Source organism: Lutjanus erythropterus, chromosome 12 (assembly GCF_056507025.1).
Source record: "Lutjanus erythropterus isolate fLutEry1 chromosome 12, fLutEry1.hap2, whole genome shotgun sequence".
Lineage (NCBI taxonomy): Eukaryota > Metazoa > Chordata > Actinopteri > Lutjaniformes > Lutjanidae > Lutjanus > Lutjanus erythropterus.
Window position 1 is genome coordinate 26,555,468 of NC_139328.1, and position 13,621 is coordinate 26,569,088.

Consider the following 13,621-nt stretch of genomic DNA (forward strand, 5'->3'; position numbering starts at 1 on the left):
TGATAATCCGTCGATCTGCGCCGCTCTGCGTAGACTTCCTGATGATCCATTGATCTGAGCTGCTTTGCGTCTACATCTTGTTGAGTTGTCATTCTGCGCTGATCGGCGGTGACTTCCTGCTGGTGACCACCATCGTGATACCTGTTATCTCTGATTGCGGTTTTAGGCTTTGTTGATCCAGATCATGCAAAGAAAGCCTGGCTGTGTTGAACTTGCTTCGTAGTATATCCCTCTGGACAAGTCACCAATTCATCGCATCACACCTATGGGCAATTTACTGTCACCAGTTAACCTAGCATGCATGTCTTTGGACTGTGGGAGGAAGCCGGAGCACCCGGAGAGAACCCACGCAGACACGGGGAGAACATGCAAACTCCGCACAGAAAGGCCCCGCCCCAGCGAGCCGGGGGATCTAACTCAGGACCTTCTTGCTGTGAGGCAGCAGTGCTAACCACTGCACCACCGTGCTGCCCGTGATTGAGCTTTTATTTTAGTCTGTAGTGGATAAATAAGGTGTGTAGATTAAACTTATTTGAGCCATGGGTGAAGCTGGAGCTGTTCCAGGGTGCTGCGCTTCTCAGGTGCTTTGGCCAAACATGCTCTCAAGAAGCTCTGGCAGTCTGGAGAAAAAGAAAGAGGAGAAAGGTGAAGGTGATGGGAGTGATCCATCAGAATGTGAACTACAGAATGTGAACAAGTTTTTGATTTCTTACTTTTGGTCAGGTTACTATCGATGCTCATCCTTTTTCTGAGAAATCCTTTGGTATCGAACACCGTGTCTCTGTGTAGTGACTCGAACAGGACCGCTCCCACCTGCCACACCGTGGAGGGTCCAGGCCTGTAGGTGCAGCGGCTGTACCACTCCGGGGGGATGTAAGCAGAGGTACCTAGAATACACAAACATAATAACAAGATGTGAGGATGGGGAGAAGCTTTGTTTGAATGTTAAAGTCACAGACAGGTAAATATGAGTAGAAAGCAGCATAGAAGTTCAACATCTCACCATAAAAGATGCTGTAGGATGATCTTTTCTCAGTAAAACAGCCCAGGCCAAAGTCAATCAGGCGAACACGCGGGACATCCGAGCCGGTCTCGATTAGGATGTTTTCCACCTTGATGTCCCGGTGAAAGATGTTCTTTTCCTCAAGTTCTTTTGCTGCGTCGACCAGCTGTTTCATTATGATCTGACAGAGACACAAAGACAAGGGTGAGGTATCAAATTTTCAAGGCTGTGATTCAAAGCTGACAACAACTGCAACATACACAGTTTCTACAACTATCTACAAACCTACAGACACTGAAATAATGTATATTTTAGGAATCTGTGGGGCTTTGGTTCCAGATTCTGCATTGTGTTTCTACCTTTGTGTTTCTACTCATCGAAACTGGTTCAAATACCAGGACAAAATGCACCTGAGATAATGTCTGTTAAGTTACAGGGCAGGACAGGGTATTACAGAAACTTCCTAACTTGCAAATTCTATCTTAACTGTTTGGTTGCCAGGGTGATTAGTGTTGGGACTTGATTTCAGAGAAAAGACATTACAGATGACAGTTCCTAAGTCAGTGTTCCTCTCCTAACTGAAGATAGGAAAAGTGTATTACACAAGTATCCTAACTTCCCAAAAACTTAAATAAACCTAACTCCTAACTTCAGGATAACTGTTAAGTTGGATTTCTCAGCAAGTGTTAGTAAAACCTCTAACTCATCTGTCTTGAAGTGCCTGTTGTTGTCCATTTTATGTCTGTTTCTATTGTTTCAGTATGTTTCATTGAGAAAAGCAAACAGCTGCAAAGTTGTTTAGCTCAGTGAAATGAGAAAAGTAGTGCTGGTGGCTAGGGTGACATAAAAGTTGATTAGCAACGTCGGATTAAGTATTTAGGATGTCCTAACCCGAGTTAAGATATGAAAGGCTTGAAACACACATGGCCACTTACCTTGGCTTGGTCCTCCTGTAGGGAGCCTCCGTTGGCCTCAATGTACTCTAAGAGGTCTTTGCAGGGGACTGGTCTCTCCATCACCAGGATGAGCTCCTGGTCCAGATCATACCAGTCCAGCAGGGACACTGGTGCTGACGTCCCCACTGAACCATCTGTTCCAGTCTGCAGTTTCAACATGATGGCCACCTCCATCGCGATCTGGGTCCCATTCTGGTCCTGAAACATCACAACAAGATGGAGAATGAGAGGAAGAAGTTCGAGAGACTCAGAGAACCACCATTCATACAGAATACATTCAGCCAGTGAGAGCAGAGAAACAGCAGATTTCAACAGCTTTTGTTTGGTGATAAACTTCTTTTTAACCATTTCAGGACGTTGCTCAAAACAGATGCAAGATGGATCTGTAGATGAATGTGTAGTTTAAGCAAATATATCTCCAAACTTACTTACCTTGTGTTTGCAAAAAATGTTGTCCTTTGGAATGTGTTTGATCGCAACCTACAAGACACAAACAAGACTTTGGTTAGCACTTTCTGACCACTATGCATACATGTGTGTGTATGGTGTGCGCTTGTGTGTAACACTTACAGGTAAATTATCTGTTTTGCGATATCCTGCAAACACAGCTCCACAGCCTCCTTCTCCGAGCTGATTCTCTTGTTGATATTTGGCCTCGAAATCAGCTGAACAGACAGATACACATATTTTTTTGAGTCACAGTTCTGAAGAACATCATTTCCATGTTACCAAAGCTCTAATATTGATATTTCCTGTGTTATACCTCATGTAAATCCTCATTTTTTACTTTACTTTAAAATAAAGTCAGACATTAATCACTACTTACCTCTTCGGGCTTCTACCATCAGTTCTTGTTTGATCTTCTGCAGGTCCAGGGTCCTCTGCTTCTTCCTGCTCGGTCCTTCTTCATCAGCGGCGGCCTTTCTCTTCCCGCTCCTCTCACTAACATCCTCCACAGATGAGTTGTGTTCCTCTAATGGGCCGCTGCTGCTCTCTAAATTAGCACACAACAAAGTTTCACATTTCAAAATATGTCACCTGTCTGTACTTGGCAGCCTTTATAACCTGACTTAGATTTTTAAGTTTCCAGTTTTGGGCAATTTATTAGCTCATTATACTCTAATTATTGAAACTGCCTAACATGCAACTCTTAACAACTAAGCATAATCTCCTCTGCTAAGTCTATAGATGACATTGTAATCAAAAAAGATCATAGTTCTAGATCATTACATTAGTCTCACAGCTTTAGTTACTTGTTACTTTTCAGGTTACAGTTTGACATACCTTTCCTGTCCAGGAGTTTGGCGAAAACGTCCATCCAAGAGGTGTTCTGGGGCTCATATTCAGATACCCTTGTCCTCTTGTTGGAGGTCCTCTCGTCAGGACTGGCTTTTCTTTTAGTCCCGCCATCCTTTCCAGACGCTGCACAATGTTGATTTGTGCTGCTGTTGCTGTCTAAAAATGAGAAAAACAGTGGAACATGGATTTGTTGTGAATTCTTTCCACTCACTATATGAAAAGGTCCTTTAAACATCTCACAGTACAGATTCAGATCACAGACATCTTATCAGAGTGAGGAAAAACCCTTCAACATCATCAGAGGTCTATCTCGAGGTATTAACTCTGAATTAGTCCCTGCTCTACCTGATAAATCATGGATAATTTACACAAATTAATGCAGATTTGTCTGGATTTCTTACTTACCTCGACCTCTGTTGAGGACCAGAGAACAGCCAGTGTCAATCTTTGGTGAAGATTTGTTTTCCATAATAATGTTCAACAAGTTTCCAAAACAATCACTACGCACTAACAAGCCAATGTCCATCCAACACGTGTATTTGTAACTAACTGTCCACAGTTTGTGTTCTTATGCCTGTTGTTCATGGAACACGGAATGTGGTGACACGTTCTTTAATGACACATCAAAGGTCGTGTTCCGAAATGTTCCAAAATTCCGCATAAATTAAGTTTTTTTTTTTTCAAATCTCAACATGGCCTCCTGCAATTTTCAAATCACAGGAGACACAATATTTGTTAAAGGTGAAATGTGTGTCAAAATGCCATTTGTAATTAAATATTGCCATGCTTCTTGGGCTAAACACCATGTTTTACAAACTGAAAAAACATCTTTGTTTGGTACAGATCCCTGCAAAAATTACAATGAATCAATTTAATATGTTTTTCAATGAAAATGAGAATAATAATGTAAAAATTACCACTCACTGTAATACTGCATATAATAATATAACAACAATATCGCAATTGCAGTATTAGTTTTTAACAGTTTTTTTTTTTAATATTAGTAAAAGTTTTTGCTTTGAATAAATTGGGTGTGAGATATTTGAATGTGTAAACCAGACTAAGACACTGGATAACTGATGTTAGTGGCATAATACTGGTCTATCATGACTATATTGGTCTATATCAGTATGTTGTCTGATATGCACCTATATGAAACCTTTTTTATGTTTTAACACAACATAATGAAGATTGATTTTATTTTTTATGCATAATTTTATGTATGGTTTATCATATTTTTTCAATTCCAATATGGATCCTTCCTAATATTGGGATTGGCATGAGCCCAAAAAGTACAGTATTATTTAGCCCCTTTCTCTTCCCTACTAAAATGTCCTCAGGTGTTTTTTATGAACTGTTCATGTTGATCTAAATGTCAAGCACCGTAAAGAATTAATACATAACTTTTTTTTTAGCCATGCTAGAGACATGGCTTTATGGACAGCAATTTCGTTGTGTCAGTCAGGCCAACACTTTTGTCCAGAATGACACATCTCACCAACCATTAGATGAGATTTTGTGACATTCATGGTCCCCAGGACATCAAATTTATCGGTTCCAGTGACTTTTTCTGACTTTTCTTTTAAAGCCACCAGCAAGTCTTTTAATGAAATTTCTTGGGAATTTTGTTTTTACAGACTTGAACATTGTTCAGTTTCCATCCAGATTTTGACCTGTTTTGATTTCACAGCCACATCTGCATTTGTGTGTACTGTATGCTTGTATGAGCCATGAGGTATATTTAGTCATTTTAATAGTGTGTTCATTAAATAATTATGCATGTTAATTACATCCCCTAAAATTGTAGTTCCTGTTTTTATATTGTTGTTTCTCTTCCACTACACGAGTCTTAAGAGAGAAAGCACAAGACCTTCCTTTATCATAGCCATTTTGTTCTTTTTCCCATCTTGCAAAGAACTCTATAATTACATTTACATTCATTTGCTTGGTAGACCAAATGTTGCTGTTATCAAAATCAATGTACAAATGAAGTATTATGACTTATTATAAAACAGTACTTGTCAGACGTTCATCCACACAATCAATTCGATTGACCAGAATCTCAGCTATATAAAAGAAAAGAATGCAGGAAGTGAATCTGTACATGAAAGGATTCAACAAGAGTAATTTAAAAGATTTTATTGATGAGATGTGTGGATAGGCTGAAGGTTTATGTAATGAACAAAGTTTTTATTGTCAAGACTGAACACATGATTTTGTTCTTGTCTTTATGCCAGTATATCACATAAAGCTGGTGGAGAAAATGTGAAACTAATATAAGAATATAACCCATTTAGTTTTTTTCCTGAAACACCACAAAGTACAGTGCCCCTGTTTAAGTAGAGCATTAAAAAGAACATGTGTCACTCAGTCTTTCTTTTCAACTCCTGTCAACAAACTAATGTAGTGTCATTTTACATATATTTAAATTTCACTTTACTAATGTTGTTTGAAGCTGCCAGAGGCTCAGTGAAGTTTTTACATTTGTTCCTGCAGAACATCACAGCAGGCTAACAATTGAAATGTGAGAACTGATGCACAACACAAGAGGGCGCCTTTATCCTGCTAACCAGGGAGGCAGTGGGGGTTAAACTTTATCTGCATGTTCTAGATGAGAACATTTCTAGGCTGCTAAAATTTTTTATAATAAGACTGTATTTTGTCATACATGATCATAATTCATATTCATTGTTGGTTGTTTGGCTTGTTATACTCACCAATGTGATGTTTTACTTTATTTAGACTCAAAAAACAGCACGCATATCCAAAACTGATGAGCACTGGGTGCTGGACAGAAGAACAAGTACAAAAATCCAAAAATAGGTCCGCACACCAGAAACTGCTCCTTAGGACTTTTTTAATAGTATCACCACATGTGATGTTTCGGGCACCAGCCCTTCACCAGACATGATGTCTGAGCTCTGGTTTCTTCAGTTTTATTTCATGCGTCCACCTCCTGAAGTTCAGGCTGATCAGTGTGTAAATCCTTCACTGATATGATTAGAACTGCACACTAAAGTGTGATTCCTGTTTGTTACAAAACAGAAAATGTATAATGATCAGATGTATACAAATGTTAATGTTTGTCACAAGGGAGTGGTCTCTGTACTGTATACAGGGATGCATAACATGGGAGTGCTCCTGATGGGAAAATATCCTGAAATCTGCAGCACAGGATAAAAACTTTAAAAATGAGGCTTCATTTTAAATGAGGAAACAAAGTTCAAATTCACAGCGCTGATCCTCATCCTGGAATGCAGATAAAGCTTGATAAACCCTCCATTCTGTCTTTCATCTCAGGGTTCCTTAACTCAGTTAAAAACTGGTGTCATACATGATGGTATTTCATATGCATTCTTGTTTTTTTTAGCTTATGATACTCTGACTGAAGGTTTTATTTTAGATAGCCCTTTAGTTTCGATATCACTTAATTTAGGCTAATTTTACGTTATTCCACCACTAAAGTTCAGGGTGACCATGGTGTGTTTGAAGAGGATTTTATCACCAATCAGCCTTTAACAATTGAAAAGGTTAAATTTGTAAGGTTTAGAGGAATCTTTCAGTGTATAATGACCTGAAAATAAGATTTTTTGTGTTGTCCCTTCCTTAGAATGAGCCCTTTTCATCTACAAAGATAATGGGTCTTCTTCCTCAGATTACACCATCTTGAACCACTATGTTTCTACAGTAACCCAGAAGGGACAAACCAAACACTGGCAGTAGATTCGGCCTTTTGTATTTTACGAGTTTCACAGTCATAGCTTCTCCTACATGCTGAGAAGGGGAGGGGAAGGCAGCGTCACTGCTAGATGCCACTAATCCAACATTCTGGTCCTATACGCTAAAAATAACATTTCAGTGTGTAAGACTTTGAGTGTGATATCTGTTGATTTGTTGTGAAAAACTGAAAGGAAAATATAAATTAAAATAAATAACCTAAGACTACATGAAATACATAAATAAGGTTTATCCAAAAGCATTTGTAAATTTCTGACAAAAACAGTAAAAATTCCCCAATAGTCCATCTGTTTTACCAAATCGCACACATTTAGGCTATTCTGTCTGGTCTCATTTTCACAATGCAACAACTAATGTAAGATTTTTTCATTTCCATTCACTGAGCCTCGCCTTAAACTGTTTTGAATCCCCTGGGGAAGCTCACCTCGCATTTTTAATACCTGAAGCTTGATATGCCAGTTTGGCTCAGATTGATATTCTGAAACTGAACTTTTTTGTCACAAATGCTTAAAGTAGATCATTAAATATGTGAGAAAGTTATTATACAACAATTTACACATTTTATGACAGTTGGATTCTATTGACAGTCAACTGTTTTTAACCAATGAAGTTACTGCATGAAATAGAGAAATATGGAGCCAACACCAAAGCCTGAAGTGCCAAAACTTCAGTGTTTTCAGGTTTTAACTGAGGCTCCATGTTAAATGAGGAAATAAAGTTCAAATTCACAATGCTGCTCCTCATCCTGGAATGTGGAAAGGCTTGATAAACCCCCTCTTCTCCATAACTATTATTTCCTAGTTCCCTTCCCTTCTGATTTACAAGAGAATGTGAGAAACTGTGGTCAAATTGTTACACAATTAGTCAGTAGCAGTGCTGATGATGTGGATGATATTAAATGTTCATCCGCAATTTTCTGTAGTGGTTCCAGTAATGTTCGTTCTTAATGTCTACTGATATCAAATGGGCAAGCTATATTTGATTTAAAAATGTTATAAATGCAGTTGAACGTGAAGTTGTTGCAGTTGAACATCAGGAGGATTTGACTGAACGCAAAATGTTCAACAGATTTATGTTGTTTGTGAGAAGTTTTCTCAGTCAAAAAATTAAAATTCAGTCATTATCTTCTCACCCTCATGCTGACTGAGGGTTGGATTTATTTTGTTTTTTGTATTTTATTTTGTCCACAAAACACAGGAAAACAATGTTGCAGAATCTCCCAAACAGTGTAAGTCAATGATGACCAGGCTTCAAATGTAAAAAAAATAAATAAATCAAGTGTATTCAAGTTTCCTTAAGGGTCGTGAGTTTTCTCGATGATGGAGAGGGGATCCCTTAAGGAAAAAAGTTGAGAATCACTGCTCAAGACGAGTAGCTAATTGACTTTGACATATAAAATCGGCGCACTGTCCCTTTAATCATCCCGGTTGATGAGACCCCTGTGTCAGGTGCAGTAATCTGATTTCACCACTAGAGTTCTCCCTTCAGCTCAGCAGCTCGGCTCGGCTGTTTGCGCTGTCTGTGTTTACCTGCCAGCCCAGCGCTGCTGTACTGTGGCCAGCTGGACACAAACCACCATCCTCAGCCTCAACTTTCCCGAAAAATACTAATGTAAGCTGCTTCGCGTTAAATCCTTAGCGGATTTCCTGCAGCGCTGTGTGTTAGTGACACTGTAGCAAAGGTGAGTTTGATTTTTATTCTTATGAAAATGGCACACGCTCAATGACAACACTGCGGCTAGCTAGCCAGCAGCTATAGGCGCTAGCACCGTTAGCTTAGTAGCTTCCTCTTCTATCCCGTGATGGAGGATCGTGAACATGGCGCCCTCCAAAACAAACAAGTAGGTTGCTAGTTCGCATATTGTGTTTGCTGTTTTCTTACGACGGACAGAGCTTCATGTGTGCTAGAAATACTACTAGCTTGTCGCTTTAGTTGTGAACCCTGCCTAGGTTCGCTGACAAGTTGGCTAGCCTCGGTTTACCAACCAACCTGCGTTTCTATCTTTAAGGCAACCCTAGATTGGTGAACATCTCGCGAGATCTGTACGTGTCGTTTCTATGGTGCAAGTTGCACACATTCTTTATGTTTGAAATTGTGGCAACGCTGTGTTAGAGATCCGAGTAGATTTAAACCCAGGAAACGCTTGATTAGGGAAGGATCACGATTTGGGTTAAAATCACTATTCTCGCGAGAACTATCGCGTGTCTGGGGTTCCTTTGTAGATACTACACCAACCAGCTATGGTTAGCTACGTAACAGTTTAGTAGCACCGCTAACAAAAATTAACTCAGAAGGATAGCCTGCCTGCTAGCTAACCATTAATTTTACTTGAATATTGAGGGTTTTGTGCTATAATTTAACTCATAAGGAATGCTAATTTGCTGGTTTAAGTTATTCAGAACAAATTAAATCGGTCCTTTTGTCTTAACAAGCATTGGTTTGGATGTTAGCTAGCCTGCTAGTAGCTAAATTCAGCTTCTTGAATGGCAGTGCCCGTGGCCTTCCACTGCTACCTCTTTGTTGGCAAATGTACGAGTGGTGTAAAGTCTGCCATTTGATTACGAGATTTGTGGATGAGTTTTTATTTACAGTGGGATATCCAGATCTCCTTTCGCACAACGGCTCATTTAGTCTTTCCATCGGTGTCAATCTAGTTGCCATTAGCTGGCTAACAGTGAATGGCAGATGCTAAATCCTTTAGACAGCATTGCATCCTTTAAACCTGTGTGACTGTAATACAGGGTTGCCAGGTCTGTGTGACAAAACCAGCCCAATGGCCAATAAAACCCAATATCAAACTAACAATATGTCTCTGTTAAACTATATACAGTGCTTTTACACAATTGTTGTGAATGCCAAATGTATTGTAATTATGGGGGGAAAAACATTTATACACGTGAGTAATGTGACATTATGTGATCCTGTATTCATTCTCAAAAATACTGCATCATGAGATTCTGATACATGCAAAATTTCGTGCCAGGGATTAAAACCTTTGACTGCTTGATAGTCTTATCAATCTCCACTGTTATGATTGTATTAAAAAGTAAACTTTTTGAGAACTGCTATCCATATGGTAGCATGTTGTTTACAGTTTATACTATGAAAGTTCCGGAAATTAGGTTGAGAATAAAATCTCAGTAACTAACCTTGATTATAATATAGGTATATATTTAATCATAAGCCCTTGTATCACTTGATTCTTGCCAATAATTGGAACATGTACAAAGTAACACCACAATGTTTAGTTTGCTGGCATTAAAAACAGTTTCAAATATAGTATATTATCAATAATTCAATATATCTCTGTAAATATGTAGACCAATTCATTGATATAGAAAACTAACCTGTTGCTTTGTCTTGTGCTGATATAAATGAATTATTTAAATTAAAATATGGTTTCAGGAATATGGCGTTATATATTATTCATGTAAATGTTATGCAGAATAGGTCTACCCAACCAGTGGATAAAAAATATCAACCCGAGGCAACACTTAAAAAGTAGTTCAAGACTGCAGACCTGGCAACCCTTGTATAATAGATGATTTTATTGGTATCATAACCAACAGGGATGGTTTGGTATTTAAAGTTATGTTAAGAGGAGCTGTCAGGTTTTCTTAAGAGGGAACAACAGAGCTGTATAGTCTCTTTGTGTATCCTGGGACCCACAAAACCCTCTCAACCTGTGTCGTCTGTCTTCTAATTGGCCTCTTGTGTCGCACACACCTTGTCTAATTGATTGGGGAGCTCGCTGGCGTGCAGCAACGTCGTCCTGTCATCATGTAGTGTGAGCCCTCTGGAGAGGGTGGCAGTGGTGTGCCAGACAGAGGTGGCTATGTTGTATACATGCCAGGACAGCAGATGCAGATGGAGGAGGAGGGGCCAGAGTGACCATGGCACAGGTGGCCCTTGTTCACACCTACTGCAGTTGACACAGAATAGGGAACCTTACATTACTTACTGTCACCTTACTGCTCCTATTCCCTCTTTTTCCTTCAGTTGTGTTGAGATTATGGCTGGTCAATATATCAATATTATAATATGAGACTAGATATTGTCTTAGATTTTTCATATCACTATATAACTATATGACATAAGTATTGTCTTTTCCTGGTTTTTAAGGCTGCATTTACAGTGAAGTGATTAAATTTTCTGATCTTTCGGGACTGTTTTAACTGATTATTTATTTTGGATGAAGATAGTCTCAATATCAAGGTATTTGGTCAAAAATCGTGTAATATTTGATTCTGTCCATATCGCCCTGCCCTAACTATGTTATTTTTTTTAGAAAATATTTATATTGATGTTGTATATTGCAGAATAGCCTAAAAATATTGGGATATTTATAGGCCACATTGCCCAGCTCTGCTTGAGATGCTGTAATATTTGCAGTTACATGATTTTAATTTCTAGGTTGATTTCCCAGTCACTGGGGTTCTCTTAACCAAGAGCAATGTTTTAAGCCAAGATAGGTGAAAAAAAAAAAGTTCCTCCTCTCCTCTTAAGCTACGATCACACTGCAAACCTTACTGCTCTATTTAGATTTGTTGCTCAGATCAGATTTTTTTGTGTGGCTGTTCACATTTTTTCTTAAATGTTGCCAGTCTCAGATTCCATTGTGAACTGGGTACTGTCTTGAACTGACCTGCATGTGCAAAAGAACAATAACAATTATTTCACACACAACATGCTGTTGTACTAAACTAAACAAGGCATTTGTGGTTACATTTCTGAGTTGATGTGGAGTGGAAGCTAGCAAATTTGTGAGCAGATGATAATGAGAACAAGGATGAGGAGAAAGAGAGCCAAATTTTTAGCTCTTTTGGGAGCAATGGCTGCTAGTGCTGGAAGTGGTGGGATTGTGGCATGAATGGCAGCACTGAAACAGATTTCTCCTCACAAGAGGACAGAGTGAGTGACAAAATTTGCATGAATTCTGATATGAACTGAACTTGCATTGCAAAAAAATCTGATCTGTATCTGATTTAGGAGCTCATATGAAAGTGGCCCAAATCAGACTTGAAAAGTTCACATTCCAAGTGATTTGTGTTGTTCATACTGTCATGAAAAAAACATCTTCCTGATTGCACAGTTAATTTAAATATTATCTAAATCGCATTGTGGCCAAGCTGCAGTTTTTTGATAAAGATAAAATGTGTGACAAAACAGCATTGCAGTGAAGTAGTGCAGTGCTGCAAATTGCCTGGTCTACAGATGCAGGAAAGCGAACAAATGTCACACCATTGTGATTTTAATTTTCTTTTACACTGAAAAAGAAAATTGTGATGCAAAAATGGTCATTTCCACTGATCGGGAATCACATCACTGATAAAATAATCACAATATGTTTATTTTACCATGTAATGCAGCCCTAGTCCTGCATAGCATGATATGCACCCATATGTAATTGTCAGAATATTTACACATTCTTCCTTGTTGGCATCCAAATAATCATACTATTACCAGCAATAATACCACCTCTACTTTCCCTGTTTTACCTTTTGGACTCTGGAGACCACATTGTTGCATTCAGTGTAGCTGTAGCTTTATTTAGAAATTCCAGAACTTGTCTCATCTGGAAATGATAAGAAAAGTATTATCTTATTTGTCATAATTAATATTATTTACTTTTCTGTACAGTTTCTCCCTGATAGATTTGTGTCATTTTTGAGGAAGATGTCATCTTATTATTTTTGAAAGTAAGAAACATTTTGATTTTTAATGAATAACAAATAGGCAGAGAAATCTAATACTGATAGATGATCCGGTCACATTTACAGTAGTCCAGATGATGATGACAATGACAAATTAGTTTTACTTGCTTTACTGATTTGTGTACTTTAGCCCAGGCTCAGATCTAGTCTGTACCAGTCTGTACCAAAGCATTACTGCTTTGCTTTGCTCATTTACATTCATTACTAAATATGTTGGTGTTGTTGGTGATTTAAATATTCTTGTTACATGCTAAACCACAGGTCATAGCCATGAAGATGAACATTCTCTCTCAACATCTGTCACAGCATCCTCTACCACAAAGTACACTAAAGCCAAAAAAATCTTCCTCTGTGTCGCTCTAAGCATTACCATGGTTAGCTTTTGGCTGCGATTTATGAAAGTGACATCTTAAGTTTCACGGATGGTTAAGAGGAAGACCGCATAAAATTGGATTTGAATTTCTCAAGATATGCGGGCAAGGCCAGGCCTGTGCACCGCAGTAAAGAGGCAAACCAGTATTATTCAGAACCTTTGAAGGTCTCTAGGAGTTTTCCTTGTCAAATTCCCTCTGGCATTTTCTGATATTTGTTTTGATGTCCATATGGCACAGAGGCAAAAGGTCTGAGTATTATATCTTCCTAATGACAACAAGGCATAATATAAAAATTCCTCCACTGATATGTAATCGATATCAAGTCAATTTTACCATTGATTCAAATAAGTTGAGGATGATTATTAAAGGATATGATACAAGATATAGGTAATGACTTTTTTAGAAAATAAGAAATAACCTATGTGCTTTCTGAAGCTGAGAGCTCAATTAGCATGATTGTGGAGAAGTTTCAAGCGATCCTCAGCAAGTCTGCACAGATACTCTTGTTTGCACTGACCAACATGTAAACAACAGAGC

At 38.5% G+C, this 13,621-nt stretch overlaps 2 protein-coding genes across 2 annotated transcripts in view; one reads left to right on the forward strand and one right to left on the reverse strand.

Annotated features, from left to right (window-relative positions):
- Positions 1-458: 458 nt before the first annotated feature.
- LOC146318080 (serine/threonine-protein kinase pim-2-like) lies at positions 459-2,149 on the reverse strand. Its single transcript, XM_084732417.1, has 4 exons — positions 1,939-2,149; positions 1,004-1,184; positions 714-887; positions 459-620 (listed from the first exon to the last, which is right to left on the reverse strand). Exons 1-4 carry the CDS (start codon positions 2,131-2,133, stop codon positions 529-531), a joined length of 642 nt encoding a protein of 213 aa, XP_084588543.1. The 5' UTR covers positions 2,134-2,149; the 3' UTR covers positions 459-528.
- Positions 2,150-8,033: 5,884 nt separating this feature from the next.
- Positions 8,034-13,621, forward strand: part of zmynd11 (zinc finger, MYND-type containing 11) — a 37,108-nt gene continuing 31,520 nt past the window's right edge. The window contains exon 1 of the mRNA XM_084731537.1: positions 8,034-8,677. The gene's annotated coding sequence lies outside the window, so the exon portion shown is untranslated. The remainder of the gene's footprint in view (positions 8,678-13,621) is intronic.